At 36.6% G+C, this 23,441-nt stretch overlaps 1 protein-coding gene across 9 annotated transcripts in view; it reads left to right on the forward strand.

Moving 5' to 3' along the window:
- Positions 1-23,441, forward strand: part of SOX5 (SRY-box transcription factor 5) — a 1,149,712-nt gene that overhangs the window by 1,110,524 nt on the left and 15,747 nt on the right. For all 9 annotated transcript variants that reach the window (XM_064284479.1, XM_064284485.1, XM_023554801.2 and 6 more), the window contains one exon: positions 8,758-8,903. In XM_064284479.1, the coding sequence (XP_064140549.1) occupies positions 8,758-8,903 (146 nt within the window). The remainder of the gene's footprint in view (positions 1-8,757; positions 8,904-23,441) is intronic.

Here is a 23,441-nt window from a genome sequence, read left to right on the forward strand (position 1 = left end):
GGTCTTTTCCAGTGGACCTCAGTTCCTTGACAGAATAGGTCTCTCCATAGAGCTGCTCATAGCATGGCAGCTAGCCTTCCCCAGAGTAAGTGATACAAAAAGGAAAGCAAAGGAAAAATAACAGTACCTTTTATGATCCGGTCTCCAAAGTCACATACCATCAGTTCTTTTTTATTCTATTCATTATAAACCAAAACTAAACCCGTTGCTATCGAGTTGATTCCAACTCATAGCAACCCTATAGAACAGAGTAGAACTGCCCAATAGGGCTTACCAAGGAGCGGCTGGTGGATTTGAACTGCTGACCTATTGGTACTAACTGATCTCTTAACCACTGTGCCACCAGGGCTCTGTTATAATAAAGTCATTAAGTCCAGCCCTAATCCATGGGAAGGGAATTAGGCTCCAACTCGTGAATAGAGGGATTGCAAAGAATATGTGGAAATATTTTTGAAGTACCACACTTTTTTAGGTGGAAAATGGAAGAGTGAGTAATAACTGAGTGTTTTGAGAATAAAAATGAAGATAGGGCAGTGTCATGCTAGCCTAGGAAAAATGGAAGTTACTTAACTGTGTTACACTCTGCAGGAAGGTGAAAGAACATGAGGAATGAGGAAAAGTCTTAGCATGTAATTGGAGCTCATGGACATGTAGACTCAGGCAGAGACATTTGAGTAGAATGGTAGAGACAGAATTGCAAAGATGGGAAGAATATGAGGAAAGGAAGTACAGTTGATGAAATAGACCTGCATTTTTGTAGGTTTGGTGTCAAAAGGTGATAGTATTTTATAAGGCAGAGTGAAAATAACTTTTGGAATGAGAAAATCTCATGTATTTATAAATCAAGAAGAGGAAGAAGAGTTAAAGAGATGTCCAGACATGAAAGAATACAGGAGTGACAATGGAGCAAAAAGATGATGAAAGGATTATAGTTGGAAGGGAGAAAAGTCTCTTCTTTTTCTGAGACTGAAGGCAATGAAAGGGAAAAAAGTAGAGTGACAGAGAAATGATACGATGGACAGAATAAAAGCTGAAGGGGTGTACTTTAAATGTTTCAATCTCCGTAAAGGTAGGCTTCAAGATTATTTGCTGAAAGGAAGTCAATCTGGGGCAGTGCAAAGCAGTGAGGAGAGAAAGAGTGGAAACTGAAATTTTGAGAAGTTTGAAAAAGGTTTGGCATACACGTGTGTTTCTTTTTCATTGTGTATCGTTCTGTTATGATCTAACGCTTATTCTGTTTAGCATCCTATATGGGCACCAAGATAAGATTTGCTTTTGAGTCTTAGGTATGGAAAAGGACAAAAAAATATTTTATATGGCAAGAATGATTTACTTCCTTAATCTATATGAAAGCACATAAATGTCACAGTGTTGGTATATGTGCTACTTTAAAAAAATATATATTATCAGATTTAGAATATTTAACAGAATAATGTATTAGCATTTTTATCGTATGGACTTTGTTTACTTTAGTGTTGCAAAAGATTAGGTATGACAGAAAGTATTTTAGAAAGGCAAAAATGTGTTTAATGACATTTATCATTTGACCTATTCCACTACTAAAATTTCTCTTATATTTTCCCTCAAAAAGTCCCTTCACCACGTATAAATTCCTCGTATTTTTTCAAAGATTTGAGGCCACGACAATTTAGTTTTCTCTTTTCAACAAATGCAGACATTGAAAGCTGAAACTATAATGAGTAATAATGTAGTTGGATAAAAGCTGTGAGGATTAATGGTGTTGTAAAGGTCGCTCCTGAAAGAAGAATTGATGTGTTATGCCATTAATAAGCCACAGAAAACTGTAGACCAAAAGATAACACACTTAATTTATCTTTAATGACATGGGGCTCTTTGCTATATATCTATTAGCTACAAATATAGAAAGTGACTTTTTGAGGTTGGTGACCAACATTACCGTGTATTCTATAAGAATGCTTTTGATATGGTACGTAAATGATAGGAAGTGCCAAAGAAACGGAATCCTAAAAAGGCATGAATAGTTCACAAGAATGATGGATAATTTTAGAATCTTTTGACTAGATGTTGTCTTTTCCTCATTGGCCTTTTCCACCTATGTCGTACATATGTATGACACTTTTAATTTTTTTCAAAGCATTTTTAATCTATTATCACTGTAGCTGTTGTATAATTAAAGACCCTTAGCTAGATAGAGCAGATATCCATATCATCTAGTCCTAACATTATTTTTATAGAAAAGGAACAGAGGCCTAAAGAGGCTAAGTGCTCGCCAGGGATTCTAAGTAAGTTCCTTTCAGAGTGTGGATAGGTTTATGGTGCTATCTTTATTAACTCTGTTTTAACCTTAAGGAAACAGTGTACATGAAGACCTTATAACTTGCTCAAATTCACAGCCAGTGGAGATTAGGGCCTACAACTATAGGCTGGGTTGGCATTCTTTCTTTTTAGTTGTTGCCTATTGGTAGCCTCTCTGCATTAGATGTTTTTCTCAGTCATTTCCTTATCCATTTACCTCTCCATCCAACAGTTAAGTATTACATACTTTCTCTTGCAGTACATTTTGCAAAGCCTAGAAAATTAAGCAGGTGAAAATCTTGGACTGAGGTTTTGAGATGCCTACAGTCTCTTTTACCATATCGTGGGAACATATACTTAGCCTACACTCTTTGGAGGCATTAATACATGAAAAGTAAAGCTTTACCTGAGCAAGCATAATAAGTGCATAGTAACCCAGTAAGATGGAGGGAAATATTGTCAATTTCATTCATTTGGTACTTTATTTTGACAACATTTTATTTTAAAATATGATAATGTGAAGGAAGATATTGCCTTGAAGTTTTACTATTTTGTTTTCAATGACAAAAGCTTCTATGTGGGTGAGTGATTGAGCAAGAATATTATAATAACTTCGTAGAAAACCGCTGAGTTATCAGTGGTTTTAAAGATATCAACTGACATCTGACAATTAATATTTGCATAGTACTCTACTGTTTGCACATTTCTTTACATTTAATATATAATTAATTCTCATGCACTTTCACAGATGAAGTGACTATATATCCAAACCAAAACCAACTCTGTTGCTGTCAAGTCAATTCCAGCTCATAGTGACCCTCTAGGACAGAGTAAAACTGCCCCACAGTGTTTAAAGCTGTAAATCTTTACAGAAGCAGACTGCAATATCTTTCCCCCAAGGAGTAGCTGCTGGGTTCGAACTGCCAACCTTTCTGTTAGCAGCCAAGCATTTAACCACTGTGCCAGCAGCTCTCTGACTATATATATAAGTGTGTCAAAAATTTGAAGATGGTAAATGACCTCAAAAATAGAAGGGAGTATAGTATTTATTGAGAATCATTTTGAACACATATGCCCTTACTTTGACTTATAGCTGAAAAGTCCAATATAAAATAAATATGTAGTGAATAACAATTTGTATTGCCCTGATAGTAGCTGTTCAGTCCATCGGTTTTAATAAATACATGTCATATGATATGGGGCTCCACTGATATGAAGACAGATATAATCACTGAACTTGGAATTATAACGGTAGATGCTTTCAACTTAGAAATATGCCCTTATTCCTTCAGTAGGCCCTGCCATGAGCCAAAGGAATAAGAGATTGAAAGAAAAAAAAAAAAAAAAAACTTGCCTTCGAGCAGTTCATAGACTGGAGTTAAAGACAAACTTAGCAAAAATGTAAGACAATGTGACAATAAAAACATTTACAAAGTTTCAAAGGAACATGTAAATGAGAAGCATTATTTTCACCAAGGAGCCTGTCTGAGGTGGGCCAGGGAATTCCTTCATGAAGTATGAATAAATATGAATAAATTCCCAAATACACCAGAAAGAAATAGTGTTTGAGAAAAACAGAACAGCTTCAGAGGCAAAGGAGTGTGGAGAGAGGCCTGATTTTCAAAAAGAATTAGTTCTGTTCACCTTAAGCACAGGACCCATGAGAGACTGGCAGGAGGTAACATGGAAGACTTAAGTTGAGTTGCTATCATGAAGAGACTTCAAGTTAAATGTTTGGAATGTATCACATAATGACACTTAAGTGAACGTTAAAGAGTTCTTGTTCCAGTGTGTTTGGGAAAAGCTGCATACCACTGTTCTCTCTTAAAAGATTCACAGTACCTATTAACACATTATAGATTTTGAGAATTCATGCAGTGAAGAAACCAGTTTGACTTTTTTTAAATTCTCATTTCCCACACTTATTTGGACAGAAAATTGTTTTTTCCCAGAATGTTACAGATTACCATTTTACGATATTTTCCTTAAAGCACTGAAACCAAAAGACGGGTTTTTATTTTAATCAGATAAAGTGACACAATAAAAAAAATTTTTTTTTGAAATATTTTTGAGTGATTTATCTCAAGGAGTGTGAGGCTAAAGATGGAGAAAGCAGTTAGGAAGTTATGGCAGGCGCTCAGTCAAGATGTGAGGTAGCTTTAAGCAAAGCAGGGATCATGGGGATGGAGAAGAATCAAAGCTTGTTTTATAAGAAGGTAAATACTTAAGCACTTACAGGTTGAGATGGTGGAGAGCCAAGGGGGAGACATCCCTGTCAGGGCTCAGTTGCCTTTTGTATGTATGGGGTGAGGGAGAAGGAGATATCTTAGATGATTCTCAATTATTGGATAGACAACTAGAAGTAGATATGGAATGCAGAAAGAAAAGATTGAGGCAGTGGGAAGATGACAAATTCCATGCTACACATGTGGCATTACAAGGTACTCATGGGGCATTTGAGTAGAGAAATTTATTAGACAGATGTGTGTATATGGAAATCAGGAAGGATTTGAGGCAGGCAATATATATCTTACAGCATTTGGAAACCTCTCTTCCCCACCCTTTAGAGTTTTAAGGACATCTTTTAAGCCAAGGGTAGTTTCCTGTTTTCTCTTTTCTTTTTAAATCTTTGCAGCATTTGTGTCATCTAGTGAGTATAATCTGCATTTAATCAATGAGACAAATAACTTAGAAAAGTTAAAAATTGTGTACAATTTATATAGCTAGTAAATGGCAAAGCTAGGATTTTCATTCAGGATTGTCTGGCTTCAAAACCCATGCTTTTCCTGAGGATTAAAACCTGTGACCAAAATCTAGGGAGTAGGTAAAGAAAGGATCCCAGGCAAAGAGAGTAAGATGGAGTTAGAGAGGAAAGAGAATCCAGTGTTAGATGAGAAACAAGGAAGTGAGGGAGTTTTAGTAACAATTGGTAGAGCCATCGTTCTGTGAGGAGTGGAAAATGTCCCTTGGATTTGGCAATAATAAGATTGAAGGAAGCAGAAGCCAGACAGTATTGGGTGAGACTGGAATGGGAGGCTATAATATAGTTTTTGAGAAGCTTAGCTTAGAAGTTAGAGAGTTGAAAGACAGAAGGCAACACAAAGTCAAGGGAGTGATTTCATTTGCTTGTTTTATGAGAAGATAGAACCTTAAGTACTTACAAGTTGAGATGGTGAAGATGTAAGAGAGTCCAGGTAGATGATATAAATGAAAAAGGGAATAACTGGTGAATCATTGCCATCAAGTCATTTCCAACTCATAGTGAACTGCCCCATAGAGCTTCCGAGGCTGTAATCTTTATTGAAGCAGACTGCCATATATTTCTCCCTTGAAGCAGCAGGTGGTTTCAAAGCGTTTACCTTTTGGTTAGCAGCCAAGCACTTAACCAGTGCGCCACCAGGGCTCCTTATAATCAATGAAGAGATGTAAAAATCTAGAGCACGAGTTTAGGTATTTGCCTTGAATTAACCAAACCCACTGCCTTCGAGTCAATTCTAACTCATAGCAACCCTATAGGGCAGAGTAGAACTCCCCTGTAGAGTTTCCAAGGAGTGCCTGGTGGATTCAAACTGCTGACCTTTTGGTGAGCAGCTGTAGCACTTAACCACTACGCCACCAGGGTTTCCACCTTGAATTAAAGCAGGAATATATTTTCATCGTAATAAAACCTGTTACCGTCGAGTTGACTCCTACTCATAGTGACCCTATAGAACAGAATAGAACTGCCCATAGGGTTTCCAAGGAACAGCTGGCGGATTCGAACTGCTGATCTTTTGGTTTGCAGCCATAGCTCTTAATCACTGCACCTCCGGGGCTCTCAATTCATTATAATAGGAGGGAATATTGGGCCTAAATGGAGATGGAGTCAAAGGTAACATGGGGCGGGGGGGCGGGGGGGCAAGAGGAAGGTCAGAATTCACCCTTACTGGTTTTTGCAAAATCAGAGGCAAGGCCATTTGCTGAGAGAGGGTGTCTGTGGGGTTGGGGTTTTGGTTATGATGATGAGAACAAAATGTAAAGAACCTGCAAGCAATCCTACTAAGATCCAGGTCTGTAATATATAAATGGTTTTGTGAATCAAAACAGGAGACACAAATGGTAGAATTTCAGATAGCATTTTAATGAAACTCCAAGAGTCTCTAAAAGGAAGACTGTAAAATTTAATGGGAACATTTATTTTCATCCACACACAGATAAATATACACCTCAAATTGGAAATAGCCATTACAGAACATAGGTCTGTCAGTTATTCACCCCCATAATAATTTACATTCCTCTTGCATCTATATTAGTCATTTTTCCTACACAGTGTTATCTTGGCAGCCACTAAAAAGCATAAAGAATTCATGCTTTCATTCAATTCCATGTGCCAAACCTTTTCAAATATATTTGTACTCTGGAGAAGCTCAATAGACTACCTAGAAACCGAATAGACTACAGAAAAGCATGATACTGGCTTGTACATAAATAGCAGTTAGGGGGTAGAAAAATCAGGCTGATTCTCTTAAAAATCCTATTAAGGGAACATATCCTGCAACCATCACTGTCATACAAGAGCTGTATTTCTTTCTAGAGTAGTATTGTTCACAAACAGAACAAATTCAAGAGTAATGTACTGTATTAAGGAGGTTGTTCAGGAGAACCAAGCCAGGATGTTGAGGATAGTATAAGGTTAAATACAACCATCTTTCATAGTAAATATTAACCCTAAAGGTACATTCGAGGTCTAAATAGTTATCAGTTCATATTGTATTTATAATGACCAACCAGGAATCTACTTTAGTCTTTGGATAAGTTCCAATGAGTTTGGCTCTTAGAAGGCAAAATATATAGTAGTCCTCAAGCTTCCTCTTTCTATCCCCTGCAGTGGAACTTATCTTTCTGCCTCAAAGAAATCAGAGAACTAGGTCTAGTCTGGACATAATAGGGGGAAAGAGGCATGGATCATTTAGAACATTTCCAGCACTGAAGCACTGTACTAATCTGACATCAGTTTCTTCAAGAGAAATGTTTTAAGCAGCAAGAAAATATTCTATGTTTTTTGGCAATCAGCAGATCAGATAGAAGAGTCTAGCAATACAGCAAGGATGTGTAACCTGACATGATTAGACAAGGCTCTTTAGTACCAGAACATTCATAATTGAGACAAAGAAAGAGTATTAATAACACTTTCCTAACACGGCAGTTAGCCATTTTATATTTCCTTTCTTTAATCTTAGTGTTTTTCAACAAATCATGGGATTTAATAGCGTGTTTTGGCAGATTAGAGGATTTATGGCCCAGATGTTTTTTGTTCTAAAAATGGATTAGGGTGTAAAGTTTGCTGGAATCCACGGAACATGTTGAGGCAAGCCGGTCATTTTATGTGTGATTAGTGCCTGCCTTCTGTCTCACAGTCCCTCCATCTGTCACAATTCACCAATGGATCTGGTTAGATTTAGCCTCATGTCACAAACAAGTCCCTTTTCTGGGCAATTTCATACTACAGATTCATTTTATGTCATTTTATGCCCTAGTTAAAAGATAGTGAGAGAGTAAGATGATAGATATTAGCCTTCCTTTAAATATTTGCAAAACAATCTCTTCCCATCAGTACTCTACCCGAAGATCACACAGATCACCGGAATCATGTGCAGCAAAGAAAGACATGACCAGTGATAAATTGAAAATTATGTTAAAAACTAGCTTTTCTCCTTAAACTTGTTATTCTTTAAAAGAAATGATTTGGCAGGTTTTGTTTTGTTCTACAAACTCTGGATTGTGGAGCTGCAAACCGAGTTGGACATTTGAACATCTTATTAATAGTGTGAATTAAGTGTGACTGTAGTTACCAGTAGCTACAACTTCATATCAGGCAATCACAGGTGCTTGGTTACAGTTTGTGCTTTAAATTTAGCATCTTAATGATTATAAGTTTGTATCCTTAGCAAACCACTGCCACCTGTGGTTTATTTTCCCATAAATGGATTGGGGGAGGGGGTTCTCTCAGTCAGTCAATGTTTTATTCCTTCCATATATAGCAAAACTAACAGTGCTACACACAAACTCTAAATTAGTCTTTCTACTACTATGAGAGATTCAATAATTAAAATAATTATCCAATCCCTGGATCATATAGTCATGGAATTATAGACATGATTCTTGGATAAAAAATCAAAGATTTTTTTATGCACTATGAAATATTCAGATAATAACTAAGAAGTTTATTTTAGAACTATGATGTTTTAAACTTCTTTCCAAATATTTGGAAACAGCCATATTTCACTTCAGTATTATGTTTTTATTACAGATGTTTGGCACCATGTTCATATATACTGTGTAAATCAGTCATCAATTATTTATTCATTAACTTTACACAAACCCCATCAAGAAATTATTGTATGCCAGATACTAGCCGTTACCAAAACTATAAGTGATTTTTATGGTTAACTTATCCATGCATTTGTCCAAAACATATCCTTTATTTTGTCACATTATCAGGTTATTTAAATGACCATGATGCTGTCACCAAGGCAATCCAAGAAGCTCGGCAAATGAAGGAACAGCTTCGGCGGGAGCAGCAGGTCCTTGATGGGAAGGTGGCTGTTGTGAATAGTCTAGGTCTCAATAACTGCCGGACAGAAAAGGTTAGTTCATGTAATAAACTACTTTTCAAAAATGCCTCAATTGCCTGAATACTTCTCTTTTTTTTATTATCTTTTAATCTTCTCACCATCTTCAGAATGATGGGTCCGCCTCCCTTTTTATTTTTTCCCTTTTTATCAATATAGAAGTCTCTGTGTTCATCCTAATAGAAGCCATCTGGAAATGGGAAGAGTTGCAAACATTTCCAAATCGTATTGACAATTAATATCTTCTGTGCCATCAGTTTGTATTAAAAGCAAACGACATTTGAAATATCTTGGTCTGAGTGTAAGTTTTGCTTTATGGAGCTGCTTAACTTCTGTGTGAGGATGAGCTGGGTTTGAAAATGCTGAATCTTCTTTAATCGGCATAAGCTTGGATGATACCCATGCTCATGTTCTAAGTACTTAGTTAGAATCCCAAGCTTGTCATAATTTATGTTTCCAACGCAAAGCACTATCGAGTTTTAAGTGACTGCGCAATTGGAAAATTTGACTCTATCATAAAAGAAAATGCACTTTTAAAACTCTGACATTATTATTAATGCCTAAGGCCAGTGAAACCTCTGAATTTGAGATATAAAAAAGTCAAACTTTTTCCTAAGGATTCATTGTATTTTGTTAGGAGTTGTTATTACAGAACGCTCAGAAGAATGTACTGCTTTTGGTAATATTTGATATGTTTTGAATTGAAATTTTAAAAATGTTACTGAATCTCCCTTTACACAATCTATGGTTACTAGACACAGTAGATAAAAGAAAGATAAAAAGATAAAAGAAAAAAAAAGATCAGCTATTTAGCAATAACTTAAAAGTTAATTGTCAAACCAAAAGCAAAGAAGTTTCCTGAATAAACTGAATTCTTCAAAGGCCAGCATAGCAGGGGCAGGGGTCTGGAGACCATGGTTTCAGAGGACATCTAAGTCAATTGGCATAATAAAATCTATTAACAAAACATTCTGCATCCCACTTTGAAGAGTGGCATCTGGGGCCTTAAACGCTAGCAAGCAGCCATCTAAGATGCATCAATTGGTCTCAACCCACCTGGATCAAAGGAGAATGAAGAACACCAAGGACACAAGGTGATTACGAGCTCAAGAGACAGCAAGGGCCACGTGAACTAGCGACTACATCATCCTGAGACCAGAAGAACTAGATGGTGCCTGGCTACAACCGATGACTGCCCTGACAGGGAACACAACGGAGAACCCCTGAGGGAGCAGGAGAGCAGTGGGATGCAGACCCCAAATTCTCATAAGACCGGACTTAATGATCTGACTGAGACTAGAAGGACCCCGGTGGTCATGACCCCTAGACCTTCTGTTGGCCCAGGACAGGAACCATTCCCGAAGCCAGCTCTTCAGACATGGATTGGACTGGACAATGGGTCAGAGAGGGACGCTGGTGAGGAGTGAGCTTCCTGGATCAGGTGGACACTTGAGACTATGTTGGCATCTCCTGCCTGGAGGGGAAATGAGAGGGTGGAGGGGGTTAGAAGCTGGAGAAATGGACACGAAGGAGAGAGCAGGCTGTCTCATTAGGGGGGGAGTAAGTGGGAGTGGTAGCAAGGTGTACATGAGTTTTTGTGTGAGAGACTGACTTGATTTGTGAACTTTCACTTAAAGCACAATAAAAATTATTAAAAAAAAAAAAAGTTAATTGTCAAGGAAGCTTATGAGTCAAACAATATTATCCAGAGGAGCAGATTGCTAATTCGTGTAGTTTTCTGGTTTCCCAAGTTTTATATGGAATTTAGTCTTTAAACTCTAAGAAGCTAGCAGTCTGCATAGTAGAGGTAAGGTATACATACATGTGATCCTGTCACAATTGTACTTTTCCTCTGGTCCTGATATGGGTAAAAGGATGGAGAAATTATTTCTATACTGTTCTGTCTATGGAGGGAAGAGCGAAGTATAGGTCAATATACATCCCTCAAAGTCTTACAACATACGAAGAATGATATCGGTGCAGAGAGAAGGGCACACAATTTTTATAGCTAAGCACCAGAAGGGAAGGGGAAAAGCAAAGCGACAGGTCTAAGAAGGAATGATAGTAAGCATAAAGGAATTTATATTCAAATATTTAAACATTCTTGAAAGGATTCTTGAACAGAAATTCCTTTTCTCTGCTCCCCATGTAGAAATGAGTTTAACACTCGGCCAGATGCTAATGCAAAGTGACTCAGGCTATTCCTCGGAAGCATAGCTAAATTGCCATTATTTGTTAAGCGCATTGGATTCAGCTGTGGATACAGCAGTTGGTTGCATTCAGCAAGCATCTGTACCCTTTTATTTTTTTATTTTAATCCCCCAAAGCAGAGACAACTCTACCTATCTCCCCCCTCTTCTCCCCTGTGCTGGCTGGGAATTGTCAAGTGACAACCGACCAAATCCTTTTGGACAGGAAGCCTTCATCCTGAGTTCTATATACTTGCAAAATAGGTCTTGTGGTTGGATCAGGGAGCCCATTAAAAGCACTTTGATGGTATGGAAATTCATCTTCATGAAGCTCCTAGGCCCCTAAGCAGCATGCTGTTTAGCTGTGGTTACAGATCAGTCATTCACATTGGAGGGCAATAATTGTGCTGACGGCTTGTAAGGCAATGGAAGTACATAAAATAATCCTGGGCCCTCCACCATGGCATTGTGAGTTAATCTCCTCTAATACAGATCAGCTGTTGTTGTAACACATGACTTTATGCCGGCTCCAGTGGCTCTGCACAGCCTTTTGATTAAGTGGCAGGAGTAGAACCATCTGCATTTACTTTATTCCATACATATCCATAGTTGGGAACCCTATTTCCGCTTCTTGCTCCACTCCACAATCCTACTTTATTTCTCCAATTAGCATGTCCTATTTGGGTTGCAGGAGTGCGAGTGCCTTTGTTGAAAGCTACTACTTTGAATTTTCTTTTCCTTTTTTACTATGTAGATTTATAACTACCTTTCCATTCTCATGAAGGCTATCATTCCCAATCTTTTCACCATGCATTTTCAATGTAGTTGAGGTAGATCCTCAATTATCGTCTTATATTTTTACAGGTTTTAAGTAAAAATCTTAAATATGAAAATGAAGCCGTTCCGTTATTGTAATAGTATGGCAAACCCTTGGAATGTGTAAGGAAACTTTCTCAGCAGAAGGATCTCAATTAGTTCCTCCCTTATGTTATCGGTGACACCTGAGAATGAGACAGGTTGTCGAAGTTCTCTTTGAAGCAGCTGTTACTGTGGTTGCCTTTTCCTGCTGAACTAGCTTGGGCATCATTTCTACAATATTAATGATTTTTCTACCAGTCTGTGCAACTCGTGGGCATGAGATAATAATGTCAAATTAATATCTTTTAATTAGTAATCAGTTTAATATTAGCACCTACTATGTTTTTTATGTATTAGGAACTGTGCTGTGTACTGGAGATACTATGTGGAACAAGAAAATTCATTTATAGAGTTTACAGTTTAGATAAGATTATTCTTTTGACTGTTAATCGTTACATATTTATGTGTATGAACCCACCTAGAGGAATTGAACGAGGACCCCATATTGCTTAGCATTTCATACCAGTTGTACGTACCTGAGTTGACAAAGGTAGATCTTCCCCTTGATACAAACTTTTTTTTTTTTTTTTTTAACGTAAAGGAACATCACTACGTATATTGTATTGTTATTTTCCAAATGCTTAACTTTTTAATAAATTTTTATAATCACTCAAATTTATCCCTGGCCAGATAAGTAGATCAGTAGTTTTTGTTGAAATTTTGCTTCATAGTTCTTAGTGAAAGATGTCAGCAGAATATATGATAGATTAATCTTATATTTTACACTGTCATCTTCTCATATAATTTGAATCCCAAAAGGACATTTTTTTTCTCTCTAAAACAATAGTTATGTCTCTAAATACATGAAATATAAGGAGGGAGGGGGAGAAAGATGGAAAGGACCTGGGAGTGAGGAAAGGGGGAAAAAAAAGAAATGCAACCCTCACATGGTTGGTGATTTATATCCCTCTGAGAGGCAGTATCATTGCCTGAGATCCATATAGCTAGAATCCAGAGGAGGAGATACTTGTTTTCTTGGGTACGCAAACCTTATACACATTAACTTTGTTTTATGTTTCAAATAGCCGACGTGGCTGTCCCAAGTCACTCAGAAGGTCTTAATTCTGAAAAACGGTAATTGGACAGTGAAAACAGTTAGAGATGTGAAGTTAAGAAAGAATGTTTTTAAGTGGTATGTACCAAAACACACAATAGAAGTCATTTTTACTGAAACACATTTTAATTGAAAACTCCTAAAAGATTTCTCATTTCTTTACTTTTTTGGAAGTGTTTCACCAAACCCAAGAACTGTGTATGTCAGGTTTCTTGGAAACTCTGGGACAGTTTTTTATAATTGTCATCTCTGGTTAATTATAGCCTGATTGTATATTCAAATAATGTTATCTTTTACCACACAGCTCTGTTACAGATTAGTGTTATAGATGAATAAGTAAGCTCAGGTAGGAGGAATCAGAAAGAAAACCCTCATGCATTCATTTTATAAAAAGCATCACTTTGCCTCATCATCACCCATATGGCACAGTTTTGACCATCCAATTAGCTGCATACTCAACTTCTTGACCTTTTGCTTGAACATATAGAAAGATCTCCTAATAGGAGATCATAAAAACCTCAGTTTGTACCCTGGTCCCACTAGTCAACTTTAATATAATAGAGACCCAATCCATTCAATTGAAATGAGGAATAGAGTAGAAGTTTCCCAGCTTATTTCCCTCACTCCAAATGCACTTACGCTAGTAAGAGTGTACCTGTGCTGTAGTGTCTCCTGGAAATCTACTTTGCTGCATTTATCAGGAAATCTAATGCAGTAGCCTAAACAAATAGTGATTAGTTTTCTCACATAATGGAATTTAGGATATGACATTGGTGGTATTAATTCATTGGCTCAGTGATGCTATGGTTAAAATCTCTATGATTCTTTTGTGTTTTTTTCCCTTAGGGTTACAAAATGGCTACTGTGACTACAAATATTCCGTTATATGAAGGCAGGCCGATTTAGGAAGGAAAAGTAGTTTTCTCTGCTAAGTGCAGCCTTCTAAGGGTCAGCAGTTCAAATCCACCAGGCACTCCTTGGAAACTCTATGGGACAGTTCTACTCTGTCCTATAGGGTCGCTATGAGATGGAATCGACTGGACGGCAATGGGTTTTATTCTCATAGGGAAGTTTCACTGTCCTCAAGCTGACTTCTCCAGACATCTCATTGGCTAGAATCTGATCGTATGCCAGCTCTTAAGATAATTACTGCCCAAAAATAGAGACTAAATTCATCATGAATTATTTTCTTCATCTGAACTAGAGACCTTATCCTATCCTCCCTGAGAAAAGCGATATCTTGAGCTCAAAGGTTATGTTAGCAGGGAAGAAAAACAGGACCAGAATGACTATTGGATAGGAAAAGGCCATTGTCTGTCACAGCTACATTATAAAAATGATATCAAACCTCACAGTTATTTCCATCATGAAACAGGTTTATTTTGTTTGTTTTATATTTGTTATCCATCTATCTGTGTTCTTTTTCTCTTCACTGTTACACATCCATGACTTTGTACCTTGTCTCTGATTTATAAAGAGTTAAATTACGTACATAGGAGCATGTGTATGGGAAAACATGCTTGATAAGAGATTAAACCTATGAAAGCATGTTCTATACACATTAAGATCAACTTCTAGATTGCTTTTCTTATGTAAAATGGATGTCACTGACAAAAATAAACCTACAAACATATGCAGACATTTCTTAAGGTAGAGAATTTATTCACCAAATATTGAGTACCTACAGTATACCTGGAATGTAAATACATACACAAGCCACGGATTCCTTTATAACTGCAAGGAAGAACAGCTAGGAAAATATCTTATTTTTCCATTTGAAGCTCAGTAGGAATTCTTTACAAATCTATATAGAATAAGGTGAAAATTTGGTGAATAAACATTTATAATTTAAATAATAATTTGCTCAATAATGACACCAGTTTCTTTTTTAGCTTATCATCAGTCTCACCACAGACCATGTAAGCTGATCTGTAAAGCAAGGTTAATTTTATTACATAAAACTCTTGGCACTTAGAAACTCTTCCATTACAACCACCTCTTTTCTGCCATTGTCAACGCTTTTCTTTCCCTTTAACAGAGTGCCAAACATGAAATGACAGTGACCAATGTTGACTTAATGTGGATGTTTAATAATGAAAAAAGTGTGTCAGTCCCAGCATTAGTTACAAATGGCAGTAAGTGTATCGGATGGCAGCCTTGTAATAATTTTACATCCATCATTCTTTCCTGATGCTTCGCTGGCCGTGTGATGGATGGGGCCAGCAGTGTTAACTCTTCAGAAACTGGCAGTGTACCTAGTTCAGCATTATCTAACACATGCTCCCTCCCTTAGATAAGGAGAAGGCATGTGAGGAATTGTGAATAACAGGTTTTGCTTTGAAAAAGTGAGTATTAAGGAACTCATGCCTCTGCTTTCAGTGGGAGATACTACAATTAATGATTATGGATGGTTTTGTAGATATTGCCATTAGGTAAAGTGACTCAGTGGAGTCAAGTTAGAAAAGATAGATTTCAGTGGTTAGGGAAAAGACTTTGAGGGACGTAGGTGTGTTTTTAGGTTAATCCTTCAAGAGGGAAAAAGATCATGTGAAGAATGTGGTACAACTCGGAGCTTTTACTACCATGTGTGTGCTTTAAAAAAAATGTTCTCAATCATCAGAGTCCTCTGGTTAGAATTGGCCTAGGAAGAAATTAAAAAAAAAAAAAAAAACTAAGGCATTAATATTTTGCTTTTATAAAAGTAAGAGTATATTATTTTTAATCTCTATATTTGTATATAATAACTTGATAACTTTAAAAGATACACAAAATCTGAAGCACAATATTTGCCTTTTTATTATTGGAGTCTCTCTCCTCTGAACATTTATATAAAATGGGTGGAGAACTGCTTTCTAGGCAACTGATTATTAGAGAACCTAGACCAGCTTTTATATGTGCATTTGGCATTTGAACCTGAGGTTTTCTTTTCTTTTGTTTTCATTCATGAAACCTTCTTAATTCTGAGTGTCTTAGCTAGGGAACACTTCTTATGGGACAGGAGGGGAGAGGAAAACCCCTTAGTGAATATTATCAGCACAGAGCAGCCAGTTTTCAAAGACCATGACAAAAAGGCAAATAGGTATTATGTCATCATCCATCCATCACTCTATATGTCAGCCTTTCAATAATTCCAATCGACATTCTCGACGGGCTGGTGCAAGTTAAAGGGGCTGTTTGTTTCTAGAAATTGAGTATAGGCTGTCTATAGCCTTTTGTTCCAGATGGTTTTCTTCTGTGTCTTTTCATTTCTTTCCTTTTCTTTCTTCTCTTTTTGGGGGTATTTAATTGAAATACATGCCGAGTTTGCAGACTGCAAAGATCAGAGCTGTTTTCGTCCAGCAGTGGTAACTATGCATTAAACATTTTGATTTGTTTGAGCTTGAAGTTTAGTCCTTTTTTGCCATTTGCTTCATGGAGTTTGTGTATATTTACAGCCTCTGCATTTAATGGCCACATGCCTTATTTTCACAGATGGCCAGTGGAAGACTTTTTCTTTCTCTTAGTATAGCCCACTTTCAGTTTTGCTACATTTGTCACAGTGCCACTACTTGCAGCTAGCAAGTGCCCACGCTTGGTGGGGAGCAATTATGGTGTGAGTTTTTAAGGAGCTTTTTAAAGGGTTTTTTTTTTTTTTTTTTTCAGTAAACTTTTTATGGTTTAATTTTCAAGCCTGGAAAAGCTGTGCATGTTTTCAAACAGAGAGTCTTGTGTTCCTTACATCATTCTGGTAGAGAGGTTAGTGCAGGAGGGTCCAATAAAATGAGACACACAGAGCATGCCAAATTAGACTTTCAGGTAGATAACCACAGGCCTCTCTGATGATTAAAACTGTCTATTTGTTTGAGGGTAGGAAGATATGTTCACAATACTGTGTTCATGAATAAAGTTTCAAAACACTGGAGAGAGAATGGTCCAGAGATTTTAAAAGTACATTTCCATGGTACATAGAAAAAAGACTAGAAGGATACACAATAAAATGTAAATAATAACTGTTAAAATGCCAGGGTTGTAGTTTTATATGTTTATCTCCACATCTCTGAATTTCTGAATTTTCTCTGAGGAAAGGAAGAACCCCTGTTATAGTTGGACCAAAAAGGTTGTTTTTAAAAACCACACCTATCAAGAATGGTCTTTTCTTCCCTTCTCTGCTCTCTTCCGCCTCCCCAGGACTAATTAGTTCTGTCTTCAAGCCTTTTATACATGGAGGCACTGAAACAATGAAAAGGAAATTTGTTTTTCAGTTACCCTCTTACATTTAGTAGATGTATTCTTCAGTGTGATTCTTTACAGACACTTTCAGCAATATGGATTAAAAATTATCAAGAAGATATTCTGAATTTAGCATTTATTTGAAAAGGTCCCATTCAATCTTTCCAATCACGTATCTTTTCTTTTACAAATGAGAAAGACATATGACTATGAATCGTAAGAGTGATAATGGCTGTCGATATTTATTTTCAGTTTTACAATTTTCAGTATGCTTTCACATCATATTTCGATATCACACTTTAAGATAGAGCAGTATTTTTATCTCCATTTCAAATTTTTTTTAAAAAAAACTTGAGTTTGAGAAGATTAGATTTGTTCAAGTGGTAGTTCAGCTTTTGAACCCTGAAGTTCATACTTTTTTTCCCTGAAATCCACTGAAAGGCATTCCAGAAAGTAATCTAGTGTCTTATTAGATTGGCTTGTTTTGGTCATCTGTACTCTTTGGTACATTATTGAGGCTTTGTTATAAAAAACCTCATTTAAGCAAATAGCATCTCCCCAAGTTCTTTATCAGTTCTCTGTTTCTTCTTTTCCTACTCCCTTCCTATCTCTTTGTCACTCACTCATCCCTTAACTAAAGGATAAACCAGGGGAAAAAAAAGAATATGTTCAGTTGTATTCATTTTGCCCCTTGTGGTGGTTTTGATAAAAAACGTGATGAGGTTTTAGCTGTCCATTAAAATGAGAGTTTAAATACGCCTTCTAATCTCTCTTGTTCTCTCCCTTACCTAAAATGACCACAGATAATTGAAAAGTGAACAATTGCCCTGATGTGCCTGATTTTATTTGTCAGACCCAGCATTTTTGAGCTGAGTGATGACTTTTTTTAAAATAGTCCAATTATATTTATTTTATTGAGGTAACTACTGGCTGCTAAGGCTACATTTGTAAGAATGCTGACAGTTTTATAGCTTTTATTCCATGAAAAGGAAAAATGAAAGAGAAACGTGCTATACCTCTCTGCTGCTCAGTAACTGAGTTACCCATTGTTTATGAAACAGTTACCATCAGACAACAGTTTAATGTTTACATCTGTGCAGCCCTCCCACCCACCGGATGTCCTGTGTAGGTTGTGAATTCTGTTATTTTTCTTTGCTGGCCTCTTGTTTTTCTCATATTAACCCTTTGGTTTTTGACTCAGTGTATTTAGTCAGTATGTCTGTGTGTCCTGGTTTAAAATAATAAGAAAAGCTTTTTTTAGGTTTTGGTTGGATCCTCACCACATATAGTAAAAAAGAGACATGTGAAATCCCAAATCTTAGTTTTACTTTTCTTGGTTTCCTACTTCCACATGTACAGACCGTAAGCTTCACCAGAAGAAATAATAGAAACAGTATTTTACCACAACAGTAATTCATGTGTACCTTTTTTGTGAATGATTTTTCTACAGATTCATTAAGAAGCTTTTCTGTATATTACACATCAAGGCTTAGGGACTGAATTAATAATGTTGAATTCGGGCACCTATGTCTATCACAGAGTGCTGAATCTGTGAGTCTGATTACTGTTGGACAATCTCATAAAATATATCTCGATAGCCATAATTTTTCATTTTATCATATTTTGAAATATCTTCTTCGAATTTAAGAAAATGATTATAGAATTCTTAATTATAAATGAAGTGGCTTAAGTATTGCTCCTGATATTAACAACATTTGAAGAAATTATTTATAAAATTATTTATAGATAGAGAAAAAAATGTTTTATGTTGTTGTTAGTTGTCAGTGAATCAATTCTGACTCATGGCATCCCCATGTGTGAAGAGTGGAACTTCTCTATAGGGTTTTCTTGGTTGTGATCTTCCAGAAGCACATTGCCAGGCCTGTCTTCCACGGTCCCTTTGGATGGATTCGAATCACCAGCCTTTCAGCTAGTAATTGAATGCTCACTCATTTGCGCCACCCAGGGATTCCTATAGTTTATACAGTTGTCAAAATATCTTAGTCTTGTTTTAAGAAGTGTAGTTCAGAAGGACATAAAATCATAGAATTGTAGGTCTTAAAGGAGATAAAAAGAGCACTTAATCCAACCCATCATCTGATGCTGAATTGCCTCTCCAATCTCCCTTGTGTACCAGGAAGGTAGTTGTATGACCAATACTTGAAAACCTGCAGCAAAGTAGAATTGGTTATATCCTTATATAGCCCATTCAATAGATAGACAGCTCTGACGACTAGATAAATCTTTTTTCAATGGCCCAATATCTATCACCCAATAACTTTCAACTGTTGGTCAGTGTTCTGTCTCTTAATTACATATGTCCAAAGTCTGTCCACAAATGACAGGTATTGATTCTACTTCAACACAGAAGTTCTTAAAATATTTGAAGACAACAGCTGTTATCTATTCTTCCCACCCCACTCAAATATTTTCTTCAGAATCTTGTACAATTTCCCTCTTATGACGACAAGGATATTGATAGTTGCATAATCCAAAACTGAGCAGATATCCAAACCGTCATGGTCATTGAACTTTCCTGGTCTGCATTCTAGGACCTATGATCTGAAAAGAAAATTAAATCATTATAACATTATTTTTCTTAGTGAATCCATACTAGCTTCTTGTCACCACCTACTCTTAAGTGTTCTTAACTAACCCTGGTAGCAGTTGTTTCTATCTTTTTTGTAAAATACGTGAAGTGCTCAGGCCATTGTTCTTCAAATCCCTCTCTTCATTTATGAAAATCAAAGTTAGCTACCTGTCATCAACTTTCTAATATTGAGTCTCTAAAAATCATTAATAGGGAAATACCAATTTAATCCACAAGTCATTTTGCTGTCTTGGAAAGTTATTTATCTGGACAAAGACTCTTGAACTCATTGAAGTTGTGTTTTCCCTACTAAAACTTTCTACCAGTCTTCAGCTTCACAATAAACCCAAAAAACCAAACCCACTGCTGTCAAGTCGATTCTGACTCATAGCAACCCTGTAGGACAGAGTAGAACTACCCCATAGTTTCCAAGGAGTGCCTGGCAGATTTGAACTGCAGACCTTTTGGCTAGCAGCCGTAGCACTTAACCACTACACCACCAGGGTTTCACAGTACTTCTTACTAAAACTTGATCCGCCGGTCTATTTTAATTTGATCATATTGCCTGAATGAAACTAAGTAAGTTCTAAAATATTCAGCCATAGTTAGTCTTGAACAAATTTTTTCTTGTTCATCCCTCGTTATCACCCAGTAGTTTTCCTATAAACTTTTCATGAGAGGAAATTAAATTGTGGAACAAAAGTTTGGATGCCACCTCATGATTTCTGGTGCTGTGGGGCAGGGGGGTCTCTGAATTTAGAAGAGGAAAATTAGTATTAGAAAAGGCTGGTTTTACGGATAACTGGACTAGAGGACATGTGCACACACTTCCAATCCATTAGCATATATATCTCTGTGATTCTCTGATGGCAAAGTATTCCTAAGGGATACCGTCCCACAGTATCCTAATGGATAAATTCATACTTGACAGGGGAAAATTAGCAAAAGATCTCTTCAACTTGCATTCGTGTTGGTGTTATAGGGAGGGTTGTGTGTGTGTATGTAATTTATAAAAAAAAACAAGAAAGCCTTTTCCCCATTTGTACCGTTAGATTACATGGGTGGAGGACTATTTTCTAGAAAATGGAGACCTCAGATAAGGAAGAGTAAAACTGAAAGCTTGAGGGGGTGGATACATGCATTGTTTCTTCATATTTTACTTACGCTGATGAAAACAAATCTCCACCTGATAAATCATTATGGTGTTATAAATAATCTTTCATCTCCTTTGGTGGTCTGTGAGGTTCGTATAACTGGAGGGTGGAAAACCTTTTTTGATCCTTCCTTCTTCCCGTGTTATTAGTATAGTAGGAAACCATAAAAAGTGCAGCCAGAAGGGGTTTAACTGTTACTGAGTCAACATTTGACAGGCTCCCTCTATTCTGTCATTTCATGCATGTGCTTTTTATGAGTTTTATAGCTTTGTGAGCTTTATTTCAGGGATGTCCATTATGATAGCTGATCCACAACCCATCTCTCTCTTTGTGTATATGAAGGGGGTGGGGGGGAGGATGGGTGCAAGGTCATCACTAAGATGAATCCCAATTTCAGAGACTAATAGAGGAACCACCTACTCATGCACTGTTTAATTTAGGCTTAGGTAACTAAGGAAATCTCTGCCTCCTCTAAGGTACAATGTTTTGTGTTCTTTTGTTTTGCTTACTCTTTGAAATATCAACAAAGGACATCCATTTATGCCTTTGCAAACAATGAATTTTGAGGGCTTTTTTTTTTTAAGTTGAACTAGTATAATAGGGACATTTTCAATTTAAATATATGCTGGACTTTTGTTATTACATTATAATTCATTGTGCCTGAGAATTAAATGGGAAAAAATAATAAAAATGATTAAGTGCATTGCAGTAGATAATGGACAAGAGACAAAAAAACTCAAATTTTAGAGTTATGAGCAAAGTTCTCCTTTTTAATGTGTGTTTGTCAAGTACGCTGGCCATATAAAAAAAAAATAGAACAGGGGATAATAACCATAACAGTGTACTTAACACTCATATTGCATTAACTATTCCTCCAATTCTCATGTTAGGAAGAATATTTATCTTTCCAATTTTCACACTGGCATTTTTTTTTTCTAATATTAAAACCCTATCTTTATTTTTTCAAATTTGTAAAAGTCTGTTATATATTTAAGCCCCATTTTATAAATTAGGATTCTAGTACTCAGGCAGGTTAGTTGACTTTTCTTAAGGAAATATAGCTAATATGTATTGGAGAATTTGATTGAGAAGTGTTGTCCCTGATGCCAAAATCCATCATGTTATAACTTCAGATAGATACTTCTATTATTCCTTGTGGCCATTTGCCATCCCAAATGGTTTTTGGCATAGAAAGTACAAATCTACACTGACCACTTTTAATCAACTAATTTCCCACATCTCTTAAATATTTCTTGGCTGTCCTTGCTGATTCCCTCCATAGCCTGGTATCTTACGCAAACATAATACACATGCTGATTTCTGTCAGGAAGGTCATTGGAAAAGCCACAGAGCCCAAGAACAGCTGCCAAATTTCCTAAATGAAATATTAATACATTAAAAATACTTCTTTGAATGTTGAGTTTTAGAAGTATTCCTTTGACCCCAAATAACTATATGGTCTAAAACTTTTTCTTCTGTAAATGATTCAATCAACTTGGGCCGTCGTTCAAGCCAAGATTGAATCAGAACTTGTTTCAAGTAAAAACAGGTTTAACCTGATGTTTGCTCTTGATCTTAATAAACCTGCAGTGTCGTAAAAGATTCTATTAGCCAGATAGGACTCATCTTTGCAAAGAAAATGTGGCTATCAAATTGTTAGTTTTTATTCTACAGAGAAAGTACAGGCCTTGTTTGACCTTTGTTAATAAATTCCCAAGAATCTGATTTTGGCCACTTTGTAGTAATTTATCTCTCTGTGTCCTTTACTCACAAGGATTACTCAGGGCAGTTTAGAATATTGACCAATATTTCTGTAAATGTTTTAGTTTTCTTCGATTTTTGCTTTCTTTCTTACAGAAAAAAGGTAAGGGAGAGAAAACCAGCAAACCCCCTCAGTTTCAGATCAGCATTTGGATGGTAACGAGAAGAGTAAAGCAGAAGTGCCACACTGCATTTTTGTTCCAGAACACTGATCTTAAAGTAGGGGTGTGGGGTGCTATTTTTCTGTACAAATTCCTGACTAATGTGGTTTGAATCAGAGCCAGATGGAACTGAAAGTATAAGGTTGGTGAAAAGCTGTCACCTGTGCCTATCAACTTTTATTTCCTGCCTCCCAAATACAATTTCTTTGGTGTTTCCCATTTTCAACATCTTCACATTTACCCCATTCCTATCTGATACCTACTGCCCTTATGTTGCTTCAGCTACCTCTGTGTGGAAAGGAGTAATCTAATGATAAGAACTTTGAGAATCCAGATATTACCTTTTCTGGTAATATTTGCATGTTCAAAAGAGGCTTTTAGAGAGGATATAATTTAGCCCAGAAAACGGATTTCTAATGGTTGAGTTTGAGGCACAGTAATTCATAGGTGGACTCATTTGGGGAGAGGAGAGCTGAGGATAGTTGAGATTAGAAGGAGTAGGGTGGGAGGAATCAGT

The sequence above is a fragment of the Loxodonta africana genome, chromosome 4 (assembly GCF_030014295.1).
Source record: "Loxodonta africana isolate mLoxAfr1 chromosome 4, mLoxAfr1.hap2, whole genome shotgun sequence".
Lineage (NCBI taxonomy): Eukaryota > Metazoa > Chordata > Mammalia > Proboscidea > Elephantidae > Loxodonta > Loxodonta africana.